This window comes from Heterodontus francisci, chromosome 32, assembly GCF_036365525.1.
Source record: "Heterodontus francisci isolate sHetFra1 chromosome 32, sHetFra1.hap1, whole genome shotgun sequence".
In the NCBI taxonomy this organism is placed as follows: domain Eukaryota; kingdom Metazoa; phylum Chordata; class Chondrichthyes; order Heterodontiformes; family Heterodontidae; genus Heterodontus; species Heterodontus francisci.
In genome coordinates, this window is record NC_090402.1 from 44,561,405 (window position 1) to 44,576,670 (window position 15,266).

The window sequence follows — 15,266 nt, forward strand, 5'->3', positions numbered from 1 at the left end:
CAGATAATCTTGTGGCACTGATGAGGGATATTGACCACGACACCAGGGAAAACACGCCTGCTCTTTGAAATTGTATCACACGATCTCTTAAGCTCACCTGAGGGCTGATGGGGCCTTGGTTTCACATCTAATCCAAAAGACAGCAGCTCCAAGCCAAAACTTTAGTACTTAACTTTTGGAGTGGATCTTGAACCCACAACTTTCTGACTCAGTGGCAACAGTGCTACCAACTGAGCCACAGCTGAAGCTTGGAAAAATAATCTCGAGTAAAAGCTAAAAATGTAACCCCCACTTCTATCCATTCTGTTGGTGGTTCTTCGTATGTACTCTCTTCTCTTTAGGTTTACATAATAAGTCTGACAGCCAACCATTGCAGGGACTTTAGTCAATGCCATTGAAGTTAGCTGTTGCAGATGTTGAGAAGCAGCCTGGGTGGCTTACCTTCGGACACTTATGTCCACATGTAGGAGTTGAGGGCAAGGGTAGGGAACTGTTATCTCATGCAGTGCATTTACCTCATGACTACAATTGGAAACTTGCTACAGTAGGAGCTGAAGGTACAAGTGCATAGTTCACAATTAACTAGAATTTACAGCACAGAAACGGGCCATTTAGCCCAACAGGCCTATGCCAGTATTTATACTCCACATGGGGCAATGGATGACTTGGTTTATCCTGCAGCACATATTTTCCACTACACCACCAGTAGAGGATTTCCAGGTATTTAGAAAGTAACTTTGTTCACAGAGTGAATATCTGTGTGCTTGTGTGTTCATGGCATGTGACAAGAGATGCTATGGAAAAATGGAATGCTGCTTACCTGCTTCATCCACGCCCAGAGCTGCGATCAGCTTGCTAAGTGTGTGCCGGGCGTTACCTTGCTCTAAGAGCTTCCTGCAGCCAGACCCGCAGATAGCGATCCTCGCCAATACCAGAGCAGCATTGCTGGCTGTCCATTCATGTACACTGTCCAGCAGATCAGTCACGTTGCCCACTATCTCCTCAATGTGAGGGTCATTCAGTAACCACTGTCGGCCTTCACTAGTCTCGGCCTTGAAACATAAAAACAAAATGCATATATCAAAAGCATTTCAAGTGTTTACTTCTCTATTGAGCTGAAGAGCATTTCATATTTATTTGTAATTAAAGAACTGACATGAGCTATGGTATGGGTGTTGGGATTTGAGTCAATGCTAGTGATTCCCACAAAAGCAATGTTCCCACTATCACATTGGGTTAGACAGCATCTGGAGCACTGTGTTGAGTTCAAGCATTGTACCTCAAGGAGGATATACTGGCCTTGGAGGAGGCGTGGTGCAGATTCACCAGAATGATACCAGAGCTAAAAGGGTTAAATTGGGAAGACAGGTTACATAGATATTCGCTTCAGTATGGAAGATTAAGGGGTGATATAATTGAGGTGTTTAAGATGAGTAAATTTCCTCCAATAAAATATTGGGAAGACTGATGCCATTGTTTTCAGTCCCCACCCCAAACTCCATTCCCTAGCTATTGACTCCATTCCTCTCCCTGGCAAGAATCTGAGAATAAGCAGTCTGTTCGCAACCTTTGTTTCATATTTGACCCCGAGATCAGCTTCCAACCACATATTTGTGCCATCACTAAGACCGCCTATTTCCACTTCCATAACATCGCCTGACCTCACCACCGTCTCAGCTCATGTGCTGCTGAAACCCTCATTCATGTCTTTGCTACCTCCAGATTTGACTATTCCAACGCACTCCTGGTTGGTCTTCCACTTTCCAACAGATAGCAAGAGTTTCTACAGGTATTCAAAATGGAAAAGAGCAAGTAAAGTGAGTGTTGGTCCTCTAGGGAGTGAGAATGGGGAGTTAATAGTAGATAATAAGAACATGGCGAAAGAAATTAAATGGCCTGTTTCTGTGCTGTACAACTCTGACTCTAAATATTTTGCCTCTGTCTTCACTGTAGAGAATACAAAAAACATTCCAGTAATAGCTGTAAATCAGGAGGTGGAAGGAAGAGAGGAACTTGGTGAAATTATAATCACCAGGGAAGTGGTACTGACCAAACTAATGGAGCTGCAGGCTGACAAGGCCCTGGGTCCTGATGGACATCATCCTAGGTTCTTAAGAGGTGGCTAATGAGCCACCTCTTAGATGCGTTGGTGCTAATTTTTCAAAACTTACCAGATGCTGGAAAGTTTCCATCAGACTGTAAAGTAGCAAATATAACCCCTCTATTCAAGAAGGGTGGGAGGCAGGAAACAGGTAACTATAGACCAGTTAGCTTGAGGTCTGTCGTGAGGCAGGTGTTAGAATCGATTAAGGAGGTGATAGCTGGGCACTTAGAAAAACTCAAAGTAATCGGGAATAGTCAGCATGGTTTTGTGAAAGGGAAATCTTATTAAACCAATTTATTGGAGTCCTTTGAAGGAGTTACATGCACTGTGGATAAAGGGGAGCCCATTGACGTCTGTAGTTGGATTTCCAGAAGGCATTTGACAAAGTGCCACATAAAAGGTTATTGCACAAAGTAGGAGCTCATGGTGCAGCGGGTAAAATAATAGCATGGATAGAAGATTGGCTGGCTGGCTGGCAGAAAACAGAGTATGCATAAATGGGTCCTTTTCTGATTGGCAGGATGTGATGAGTGGACTCCTGCAGGGGTCTGCGCTGGGGCCTCAACTTTTTACAATTTGTATCAATGACTTAGATGAGAGGAACGATGGTATGGTAGCTAAATTTGCAGATAACACAAAGATAGGTAGGAAAATATGTTGTGAAGAGGACAGAAGGAGGTTACAGCCTGATATAAATAGGTTGAGTGAGTGGACGAAAATTTGGTAGATGGAGCATAATATGGGAAAATGTGAAGTTGTTCAGTTTGGCAGGAAGAATAAAAAAGCAGAGTATTACTTAAACAGAGAACTGCAGAATTCCGGGGTGCAGAGGGATCTAGACGTTTGAGTGCATAAGTCACGAAAAGTTAGTATGCAGGTACAGCAAGCAATAAAGAAGGCTAATGGAATGCTATCCTTCATTAGGCGAGGAGTTGAAAATAAAAGTAAGGATGTTATACATCAGTTATACAGGGCATTAGTGAGACCACATCTCAAATACTGTATGCAATTTTGGTCTCCTTTTTGAAAGGAAGGATGTAAATGAATTGGAGGTGGTTCAGAGGAGGTTTACTAGATTGGTAGCTGGAATGAGCAGGTTGCCTTATGAGGAGTTTAGACAGACTCGGCTTGTTTTCACTGGAGTTTAGAAGAGTGAGGGGAGACTTGATTGAAGTTTATAAGATCCTGAATGGTCTTGACAAGGTGGATGTGGAAAGGATGTTTCCTCTTGTGGGTGAGTCCAGAACTAGGGGGCACAGTTTTAAAATTCGGGTCTCCCTTTTAGGACAGAGATGAGGAGAAATTTTTATTCCAAGGGTTGTGCGACTTTCGAATTCTCTGCCTCAGAAGGTGGTGGAGGCGGGGTCATTGAATATTTTTAAGGCGGGGGTAGATAGATTCTTATTAGGCAAGGGAATCAAAAGGTTATCAGGTGTAGATGGGAGTGTGGAATTCGAAACACAAACAGATCAGCCATGATCTTATTGAATGGCGGGGCAGGTTAAAGGAGCCAAATGGCCTACTTCTGCTCCTAATTCATATGTTCATACCCTCTGTAAACTTGTGGTCATCCAAAATTCTGCTGCCCATGACTTAACTCACATCCAGTCCATTCACTGATCAACCCTGTGCTTGCTAACCTACATTGGCTCCTGCTCAAGCAACATCTTGATTTTAAAATTTTCATCCTTGTTTTAAGATCCCTCTTGGCCTAGCCCATCCCTATCTCTAATCTCCTCCAGATCCACAACCCTCCGAGAATCGGCACTCATCTCATTCTGGCCTCTTGAGAATCCCCAAATTTAGTCACTCCATCATTAGTAGCCACACCTTCAGTTGCCTAGGTCCTAAGCTCTGGAATTCCCTCCCTACACCTCTCTGCCTCTCCACTTTGTTTTCTTTAAGGCACTGCTTAAAACCTACCTCTTTGACAAAGCTGGTGGTCTTTTGGTCTAATATCTCAAGTGGCTTGGTGTCATATTTCGTTTTATAATGCTCCTTTTAAAGGTGCTGGTCATGCAGACCCCCGCCTGCCAAGAATGAGGCATATTAATTTCGCCACATGGACATTAAATTTCAAATTGTGCTGGGAAGTGGAGAAGGCCTGTTACAAGGACTGCCAGACCTTGGCTGGAAAAAAACGTTTACATACTAATAGACATTGAAGGCAGGGAAGCGCATTCCATTCCCTGCTGAGATGATACAATACACAAAGCCAAGACATGGTCAGACCAGTTAGTCACATGACTAACCTGCTTGGCAACCTGGGGGTTTCTGAATTGTACAGTTTGAACTGAAAACCTGCAGATGCCAGATGCTCTTCCCACAGCCAAAGACTTGAAGGTTGATAGGTAAATTGGCCATTCTAAATTGCCCCTAGTGTAGGTAGGTGGTAGGAGAATTGAGGGAAGGTCGGGATGCGGTAGGAATATGGGATTAATATAAATGGGTGTTTGATGGTTGGCACAGACTCGGCGGGTCGAAGTGCCTGTTTCAGTGCTGTATCTCTAAATAAATAAATAAATAAGGCTGTTTGCTCCTGGACTGAGAAGAATTCTCCTGTCTGCCGGCTCCCATCTCTTTCTCACAAGCTTCTAAATCCACTGAAGACATGTGAACCCCAAGACAGAAAAGCCTCGCACAGTGAACAAGATTTAAGAATACTGGGCCCCAACAAAAAGCAAGGACTCTACAGTGAGCTTGAAGAACAGTAACAAACTCAAACTTTTCCACTTTATTTCTCTTCCGCTCTTTTCTGTCTCTGTTTGCATATGTGTATCACATATGCATGCTAGCATGGGCGTGTCGTGTACCTGTAGGTATCAATCGAATTAGAGTTTAAGTTTAACTTTTCAACTTTTCTTCTTTAATCCCAATAAAGCGGGTTTGTGCTGGTTTCTTTGCCTTATAATTGGAAAGCCAAGGATTCACCAAGGAGGAGCTAAAAACAGTGTTTAAAAATTAAACCCTGTTACAATAAGACCAGGTGAAGACAGTAAAAAGACCCCTAGACACCCTTCACACCTGGTTGTAACAAAAACTTAGGTGCTAGCATCCGGTATTTTACCCACAGACAAACGATAGAAATTGGAAGTGGGACGCCAAATTGTTCCCACTCAAAAAAGAAAATTAATCTAGCTTTTCTTGTGGTTGCGTGTGATTGAATATGAACCTGTCTGCACCTGAAGCGAGTAGCTCTCCAAACCAGGGTGAAGTAACGTGGGATAAGTTAAAAGCACTGTCTATGGAAGAGTTGAGAAAAATGGCTGAGCAGTGTGGGATCACTGTATGTGGCAAGACTAGGAAGTCTGAACTCCTAAGGCTAGTAGCCAACTATTTTCCCTTGAATCTGAAGAAGCAGAAGCAGTGTTATAAGTAGATCCAGACAGGGTACTGCTAGCAAAGATACAATTGAAACAAAAGAAATTTGAATTAGAAGACAGGGAAAGAAAAAGAGAAAGGGAGAGACAGGAAAAAGCGAGAGAGGCAGGAGAGGGACAAAGAGAGAGCCTTCCAAAAGGAATGTGAAGAGAATGAAAGGCAGGAGTGAGAAAGAGAAATAATATTCCAGAAAGAATGCAAAAAAGAGAGTTGAGGCTGCTTGAGTTAATTGGGGGCTGACAGAGTGATCCCAGTGAAAGCATGGGTTTAATTTATAAGTCGGTTTCCTGGGGAGAACCTTTTCTAAATCACCCCCACAAATCTGAAAAGGACAAAGAGTGGGAAGGTGATAGAAGCCCAGGCAGTCCTGGGAGAGAAAGGAAAGCAGGAGACACAGGGGGCCCTCCTCCAGCCAAAAAGGAAGGTGCTGTGAGCAATAGTGAGACCGGAGGACTGTGTGCTTCCATTGTAATAAAGCAGGGCATTTAAAAGCTGACTGCTGGAAATTAAAGGGGAAACTGGTAGGGTTTATCAGGGCACACCCACTCAGTGCAGACGGGACCCTGATGGAAAGCACAGAACAAGCTGTGGCTTTAACTGCAGTAAGAGTGCAATCCAGGAAGTTTACTACAGCCTGTGCAGTAAAAGTTAAATAGGATTCCTGAAGGTTATCAGGGTTTTGTGTCTGAAGGGAAAGTAATCCCATACCCCTCAAGTGGGCCAAGCAAGCCCATAGTGATTCTCAGGGATACAGGAGCCACAAGGTCCCTGTTAACTTGGAAAAGGGCTCATTTTTTTCCCCACAGAGTACAGTAAACAGCAAAATGGTGGTGAATGCTATTGGAGAGCAGCGCATGCCTGTACCTGTACACCGGGTGCACCTGGAGTGCGACCTAGTTTCAGGACCGGTGACCGTAGGGATTGTCCCTAGTTTGCTTGTGGACGAGGTTGACCTGCTCCTAGGTAATGATCTAGGGGTGAAGGTGGTAGCCCCCCCAGTAGTGAAAGAAAGGTCACAGGAGGTCAGAGACAGAGCAGTGGCAGGAAACGGTCCCCTGCAGAGTCCCTGAATGTGTAGTAGATTAGGCCATGATCAAACCAGCTCCCCCAGAGGAGACTACATTGGCACTGCAGGCAAATGACCATGAGGTCTGCCTTTCCGAGACTTCCCTTGGAAAATTAGGAGACCCAGGGAATGAATTAAATGGATTTTCCCTCGGTGAGGCTCAGCGAGCAGACCCAGTATTGAGAGAGTTAGCAAAGGCTGTCCAATCTGAAAGTGAAGCAGAGGGAGTTCCTGATTGCTACTATTTAAAGAATGAGGTACTGTTAAGGAAATGGAGTTCTCCTCACAGACCTGAGGGCAAGGAGTGGACAGTAGTTCACCAGTTAGTGGTGCCACAGAGGTACTGGAGAGAAATATTAAGAAGGGCCCATGAGACCTACAGTGGCTGTACATGCCGGTATACGAAAGACCAAAGCCCGCATAAGACAGCAGTTTGACTGGCCAAAACTCCATAAAGATGTGGTGAAATACTGCAAGAGTTGCCATATGTGCCAGGTTGAGGGAAAACCCCAACCTACAGTGAAATTTGCACCCCTAAGTCCTGTACCAGTGTTAGGAGGACCCTCCAGCAGAGGGCTGGTGAACTGTAAGGGACGCCCGCTGAGAACAGACAGGCACACAGCTGGCAAAAGTTTAGAAAAAGGGGAAAAATTGACCAAGAGGGCAGGTTAGAGGAAGTACAAGAGGAATCCTGGATGAAATCCCCTACTTGCTGGTCAGCCAACACTGAAAAATTTGAAAAGTTAGACCCCACCTATGTAAATGTAGACTCTCGAAGCACCCCACCAGAGTTACTAACAGCATTTACAGGAACCTGCAGAGACAAAGAAAGACCACTGTGGGGAGGGGGGGGGTTAAATAGAGTTGGGTTACAGATCATCCGTGACTGAACTGAATGACGGTACAAGCTCGAGGAACTAAATGGCCTATTTTTGTTTCTATCCCAACAGAAGGAGGTGGAGCCAGTTACAGGTAGGCTCCTAGGACTAAGGCAAAAATTGATTTGGTGGCCAAACAATCCCAACCCATTCTCATACACATCTGAGCAATTGGCTCATAAACAGCCTTCATGGAGGCCTGGAAGAAGGGTGATTGCCTCATGATGGTAACTGAAGAGGATAATGAGCAATACATTGGAAAAGGAGATCCAAATACAAGGGAAGTCCATTTTTAGATTCATACAAGCTAAACAAATATTAATTTTATAAGAAACTGATCTTGCACAAGGTCATGCAGACAAGTGATCCAAGAAAGAATTCTGTGCGAATGGTCAAATATTTTCTTATGAAATGGATAGTGCTGGCTCATTGACTCACTAATTACTGATGCGCCAAGTGGGTTCTGTGTGTATGTGAATGGTCAAATCATTAACAAATGTATCAGCACACATTGAATGATACCTTCTTAAGTTATGAAGCAGGCCAGAGGTTGTTAAGAGATTTTCATTAACAGTGGCCTATCATGATTTTATTCCGTTCAATTTATCATATGCTGATCGCAGTGTTCCTTACTCTTTCAAACTTTTGAGTTTTGCTTTGTCACTTATGCCGCTGTTGAATTGGTGTAAAAAATCACACTGGTGACCCTGAAGCTGTCCAATGCCCATCATTGATGAATATTCTTACCATTGTGCAGAGTGTCCCAGCAGCATTCATCATTGCTTCAGCATCTGTGCACTTTAACATGGAATTCAGGTTGCCAAGGAGATTGTCGGATTCCAACAGCTGTGTCTGTGCCATTGTCACCAAACGCTGAGCGCCAACCTCATTTTCTGCAATTGTGCCCAATATGTATGCCACATTACTGCAGAGCCTGCAATTTAGAACAGTGCAACTGATTAATACAGCAAGGGTTATTAATCAATAAGGCACAGGGCTGCTCATTAAGTAATGCAGATATGTGCTAATATGCAGCTAAAGTGATTGAACATAAATGTGGGACCATTAAGGATGGCAGTTTCACACTAACGTGGGTTATATATATTCCAGTATAGGTCACTCTTATTCTATCCACTTTCTACATCATACTGCACACCTTAGGTGCTTAATTATCCAGCTTCATGTTCTCATCCCACTTCCTTTGCTATTTTAATGGGGCATTGACTTTGGTGAAAAGCATTTAGCTACTTATCCTTGCTTTGGAGAAGTAGTGGTACCATGTGACATACTTATCATGGTGACTACATCCTGCTCCGTATTATAAATACCTTTTGCACGTGGAATTTCAAAATATAATGAATGTAAAATAGAACACTTTGCAGTCTCCTGAAATGAATGTCATTTTCCTTTCGTGGGTGATGAGATAATCCACAAATGTGTCTCGAGATAGCTGCGTCTCCTGACTGCCTACACTTCCAAATTCATTGCATCAGCAATTCTCTCCTGTATTTAAGAATTTAGATTGGTTGTTAAAAATAATCAAGAACCAACAAATGTCACAAGTTTGCAGGTCACATTTTATCCACCTAAAATTGATCAATAACATGCTTTGTGTGATTGGATTGCTTTGGTTTGGGATGACCCAGCAAAATAGTCCATTTGCTACTGGATTTCCCTATTCTGCAGTAATCCCATTCCCATCATGTGTTTCCCTCCTTTTTTTCATCTGCATTCTGTCCCTTGGTAACATCATCCAAAAAACACAACACCAGTTTCCACATGTAAGCTGACATCACCCAGTTCTACATCTCCACCACTTCTCTCCATCCCTCCACTGCCTCTAAATTGTCAGACTGTTTGTCCGACATCCAGTATTTGGATGAGCAGAAATTTCACCCAACAAAATACTGGTAAGACCAAAACCATTGTGTTCAGTCCCTGCCACAAACTCCATTCCCTAGCCACTGATGTAATCCCTCTCCCTGGCAACTGTCTGAGGCTAAACCAGTCTGTTCGTAGCCTTGGTATCATAATTGACCCCGAGATGAACTTCCAACCTCATATTTGTGCCATAACTAACACCGTCTATTTCCACCTCCTTGACATTGCCCAACTTTGCCCAACTCAGCTCATCTGCTGCTGAAACACTTATCCATGCCTTTCTTACCTGTAGACTTGACTATTCCAACACATGCTTGACTGGCCTTCATTTTCTCCCTCCATTATCTTAATGTCATCCAAACCTCTGCCCATATCCTAATTCGCACCGAGCCAGGTTAAGCAACACCTAGGTTTAAAAATTCTCATCCTCATTTTCAAATCCCTGCAGGCCTCACCCCTCTCTAACTCTGTAATCTTCTCCAACTCTAGAACCCTCTGAGGTATCAGCGCTCCTCTGGCTTCTTAAGCATCTCCAACTTTAATTGTTCTGCCACCAGAAGCCGTGACTTCAGCTGCCTGGGCCCTAAACTCTGGACTTTCATTCCTAAACCTTTTTGCCGCTCTACCTCTCTTTCCTCCTTTCAAACCTCCTTACAATCTCTCTCTTTGGCAAAGCTTTTGGCTACCTGCCCATATTTCCTTACATGGCTGTGCCAATTAGCTGGAACACCATAGAATGAAAAATTGACCACATTACATTCATCAAAAGGATTAAAGACTTCAGATATTATTTCCAAGGAAGTTCAAGAGGATTGTCTAAGTCAAGTACTGTATTTCAGGTTAGCCTTTTGCTTCAAGATAAATTTCTAAATCTTGTAATAATATTTGACTACTAGCTTCAGCAATGATATGATGACATTTTGTTTTCTTTAGAGTGGACAGCAGCCCATGTTGGGTAGACCATACAACCTCCAAGGTGAAAGGGTAACTGTTAATCCTGTAGCATTCATCCTGCATTTTCAGCATACATTGAAACAATTGAACTGCAGCAGTTCAAGAAGGTGGCTCATCACTACCTTCTCAAGGGTAGTTATGGATGGGCAATAAATGCTGCCCCTGCCAGCAAGGCCAACATCCCATGAATTAATTTTAAGAAGTCATAGCCAAATGACATGACAATGTATTTTAATGGGATCTGCATCAATTTATTACTCCATACATTTTGAAGGAGAAAGAGGTTTGCCACACTTTTAAAAAAAAAATCAAACATCATACCACCCATTTAGGAAGTGTGCAGCACACATGCACAGCAATATTAAAAAATAATGTGGAGCAAAGGATACTGTCATCGACTCCAATTGTGTAGATCAACAGTTGGGTTACAGGAGTTATCCTGCTGAGAGGATCTGATGTAACTGGAACTAACTCATGCTAGATGGCTTCAATCACCCCAACTTCATATGCATGTTCAAACCCCTCCTTGCCCTCACCCCTCTCTGTCTCTGTAACCTTCTCCAACGCTTCAACCCTCTGGGAACTTTGCATTCCTCAAATTCTGGCCACTTGTGCCTCCTCGATTTATTTCGCCCCACCATTGGCGACAGTCCCTTCACTGTCTCAGTCCTAACCTCTGGATTCCCTTCTTAAATCTTTCCGCCTCTCCTTTTCTCTCTCTCCTACTTTAAGATGCTGCTTAAAACCTACCTCTTTGACCAAGCTCTTCCTCACTTGTCCCAATGTCTCTGTCTTTAGCGCCGTGTCAGTTTTATTTGTCTGATCACGCTCCTTTGAAGTGCCTTGGGACATTTTACTACATTAAAGTTGCTATATAAATGTAAGTTGTTGGTGTTGTTGGGCCATTTCATTGAGTCAGAATGATACAGGCCACCCTGCTAAACTCAGAAAAGCAAACCAATAGCTGACACCTTGACAAAAAACAAAGTACAACTGACAAATAATCTTTAATAAAGGTCTATAACCAAGGCCACTGCTTCAAGGTAATTGAATAAGTTTACTTCCTTTTTATTGCACCATTTTTCAGGATTTTTATTGGTATTTTGGGATCACATTCTGCAATTGTTTGTTGTTCTGTGACAACTAAAATCCAATGTTCACTCGTTTATAGACAAATATTTATAGTATTTCAGTGAGACATGAACTGGACATCGGCCGTGACCTACATTCCATGTTGTATTAAATGGGGAAAAATAAAGTACAATAAAGTGTCATTTTTGCAGTTATGGATTTAGAAATTGTTGAAGAAGGAATGAGTGCTAATGGTGCAACATTGATTTACTACAGGCATACTCTGGCCCAGGAAACGTGTGCATGTTTTCGGGTACATTTGCCAGGATTTGAAGTGGACTATGATTCTTTACCTTGCCTGTTGTTCTTTTGTCCTTTCGCTGTGCATTCTCCTTCCTTTCCCCACGTAAATGTCTTGATTGTTTTTGGCCTGCTGTTAAATTGCAGTCCAGTTGTATATCTTTACTGTCTTTCACGCATTAACTTACATGGTCCCATTCTTACAACCCTGAGCAACTCAATGGCTTGCACTAGTTGAATTAGAAAAATCAAAGCAATCCAAAATGGTTGTGTTGAGAAGAAACAGATAAACTTGTAAAATGAAAGTGCTGCATTGTACTGTGGAAAAATGCTGTTGAATAGAAACAATACCCTGCAGCCATTAAACTAACCTGTGGTTTAATCAAGCTCGGAACCAAATAGTCTGGGAAAGTATAGTGTTAACATTTTTAATCAGGATAACAGCCACATTTATGTAAAAGCAAAATACTGCAGATGCTAGAAATTTGAAATAAAAACGAGAAATGCTGGAAATACTGTGCTTCTCTCTCCACAGATGCTGCCAGACCTGCTGAGTTAACATTTCAGGTCAGTGACCCTTCATCAGAACTGGCAAATATTAGAAATGTAAAAGGTTACAAGCAAGTAAAGCAGGGGTGGGGCAAGAGATAACAAAGGAGAAGGTGATCAGCTATTCTGTGACCTTGTCCTATCTACACCTCCTTTGTTATCTCTTGCCCCACCCCCACTTTACTTGCTTATAACCTTTTACATTTCTAATATTTGCCAGTTCTGATGGAGGGTCACTGACCTGAAACATTAACTCTGCTTCTCTCTCCACAGATGCTGTCAAACCTGCTGAGTATTTCCAGCATTTCTTGTTTTTTATAACAGCCACATTCGTTCGGCTTATGTCTTTCAAATAAAACCATCATTTTTATTTTCACTATATCACACCAATCTGAAGTTCCTTTTTCTTTTTTTCACAACTTCAAGGATTTAATTAAATGAAATAATTTTCTGCCATTTGTTCCCTGCTTTTTGTGTACACACACTCCTAAATACTTATTCACAAAATTCCTGTAAGTAGAAGAATGCATACCGGTATTGTAATTGATTTCAGGTGGATATTGGAAATGATACATCACTGTTCATCATAGAAACTCTTCATATCATAGAATCATACAAGACAGAACATACGAATTCAGAGCAGGAATAGGCCACTCGGCCCCTCGAGCCTGCTCTGCCATTCAACAAGATCATGGCTGATCTGACTAACCTCAACTTCACATATCCGCCTACCCCTGATAACCTTTCACCCTCTTGCTTATCAAGAATCTATACAACTCTGCCTTAAAAATATTCAAAAACACTGCTTCCACTGTCTTTTGAAGAAGAGTGTCCCAAAAGACTCAGGACCCTCAGAGAGAAAAACATTTTCCTCATCCCGGTCTGAAATGGACGACCCCTTATTTTTAAACAGTGACCCCCTAATTCTAGATTCTCCCGCAAGATGAAACCAACGTTCCACATCCACCCTGTCAAGACCCCTCAGGATCTTATGTTTCAATCAAGTCGTTTCTTACAGTTCTAAACAGTATCTGCTGTCGTTACCTGGTCTGGCCTAGATATGACTCCAGACCCACAGCAATGTGATTAACTCTTAAATGCCCTCTGAAATGGCCTAGCAAGCCACTCAGTTGTACCTAACCACTACGAAGTCAATAAAAAGGAATGAAACCGATGGACCACCCAGTATCGACCTAGGCACCGGAAACGACAACGGCAAACCCAGCCCTGTCGACCCTGCAAAATCCTCCTTACTAACATCTGGGGGCTTGTGCCAAAGTTGGGAGAGCTGTCCCACAGACTAGTCAAGCAACAGCCTGACATAGTCATACTCACGGAATCATACCTTACAGACAATGTCCCAGACACTGCCATCACCATCCCCGGGTATGTCCTGTCCCACCGGTAGGACAGACCCACCAGAGGTGGTGACACAGTGGTCTACAGTAGGGAAGGAGTTGCCCTGGGAGTCCTCAAGATCGACTCCGGACCCCATGAAGTCCCATGGCATCAGGTCAAACATGGGCAAGGTAACCTCCTACTGATTACCACCTACTGCCCTCACTCAGCTGATGAATCAGTACTCTGCCATGTTGAACACCACTTGGAGGAAGCACTGAGGTTGGAAAGGGCACAAAATGTACTCTGGGTGGGGGACTTCAATGTCCATCACCAAGAGTGGCTCGGTAGCACCACTACTGACCGAGCTGGCCGAGTACTAAAAGGACAAAGCTGCTCGACTGGGTCTGCGGCAGGTGGTGGAGGAACCAACACGAGGGAAAAACATACTTGACCTCCTCCTCACCAATCTGCCTTCTGCAGATGCTTCTGTCCATGACAGTATTGGTAGGACCACCACACAGTCCTTGTGGAGACGAAGTCCCACCTTCACATTGAGCATACCGAGTGACTGCCCTTGACATCAAGGCAGCATTTGACCGAGTATGGCATCAAGGAGCCCTAGCAAAACCGAGGTCAATGGGAATCAGGGGGAAAACCCTCCGCTGGCTGGAGTCATACCTAGCGCAAAGGAAGATGGTTGTGGTTGTTGGGAGGTCAATCACCTGAGCTCCAGGACATCACTGCAGGAGTACCTCAGGGTAGTGTCCTAGGCCCAACCATCTTCAGCTGCTTCATCAATGACCTTCCTTCAATCATAAGGTCAGAAGTGGGGATGTTCGCTGACGATTGCACAATGTTCAGCACCAGTCGTGACTCCTTAGAAACTGATGCAGTCCGTGTAGAAATACAGCAAGACCTGGACAATATCCAGGCTTGGACTGATAAGTGGCAAGTAACATTCACGCCACACAAGTGCCAGGCAATGACCATCTCCAACAAGAGAGAATCTAACCATCTCCCCTTAATATTCAACAGCATTACTGTCGCTGAATCCCCCACTATCAACATCCTAGGGGCTACCATTGACCAGAAACTGAACTGGAGTAGCCATATAAATACCTTGGCTACAAGAGCAGGTCAGAGGCTAGGAATCCTGAGGCGAGTAACTCACCTCCTGACTCCCCAAAGCCTGTCCACCATCTACAAAGCACAAGTCAGGAGTGTGATGGATTACTCTCCACCTGCCTGGATGGATGCAGCTCCAACACTCAGGAAGCTCGACATCATCCAGGACAAAGCAGCCCGCTTGATTGGCCATCTACAAACATTCACTCCCTCCGCCACCGACGCACAGTGGCAGCAGTGTGTACCATCTACAAGATACACTGCAGCAACGCACCAAGGCTCCTTAGACAGCACCTTCCAAACCCGCGACCGCTACCAACTAGAAGGACAAGGGCAGCAAATACATGGGAACACCACAACCTGCAAGTTCTCCTCCAAGTCACACACCATCCTGATTTGGAACTATATTGCCGTTCCTTCACTGTCGCTGGGTCAAAATCCTGTAACTCCCTTCCTAACAGCACTGTGGGTGTACCTACCGCAAATGGACTGCAGCAGTTCAAGAAGGCAGTTCACCACCACCTTCTCAAGGGCAATTAGGGATGGGCTATAAATGCTGGCCTGGCCAGTGATGCCCACATCCCATGAATGAATGAATTTAAAAAAAAACCCCAGC

General features: G+C 43.7%; 1 protein-coding gene across 3 annotated transcripts in view; it reads right to left on the reverse strand.

The window, feature by feature from the left end:
• Positions 1-15,266, reverse strand: part of LOC137347769 (fibronectin type III domain-containing protein 3B-like) — a 116,838-nt gene that overhangs the window by 38,245 nt on the left and 63,327 nt on the right. For all 3 annotated transcript variants that reach the window (XM_068012717.1, XM_068012718.1, XM_068012719.1), the window contains 2 exons: positions 8,177-8,363; positions 821-1,052 (listed from right to left, as the gene is read on the reverse strand). In XM_068012717.1, the coding sequence (XP_067868818.1) occupies positions 821-1,052; positions 8,177-8,363 (419 nt within the window). The remainder of the gene's footprint in view (positions 1-820; positions 1,053-8,176; positions 8,364-15,266) is intronic.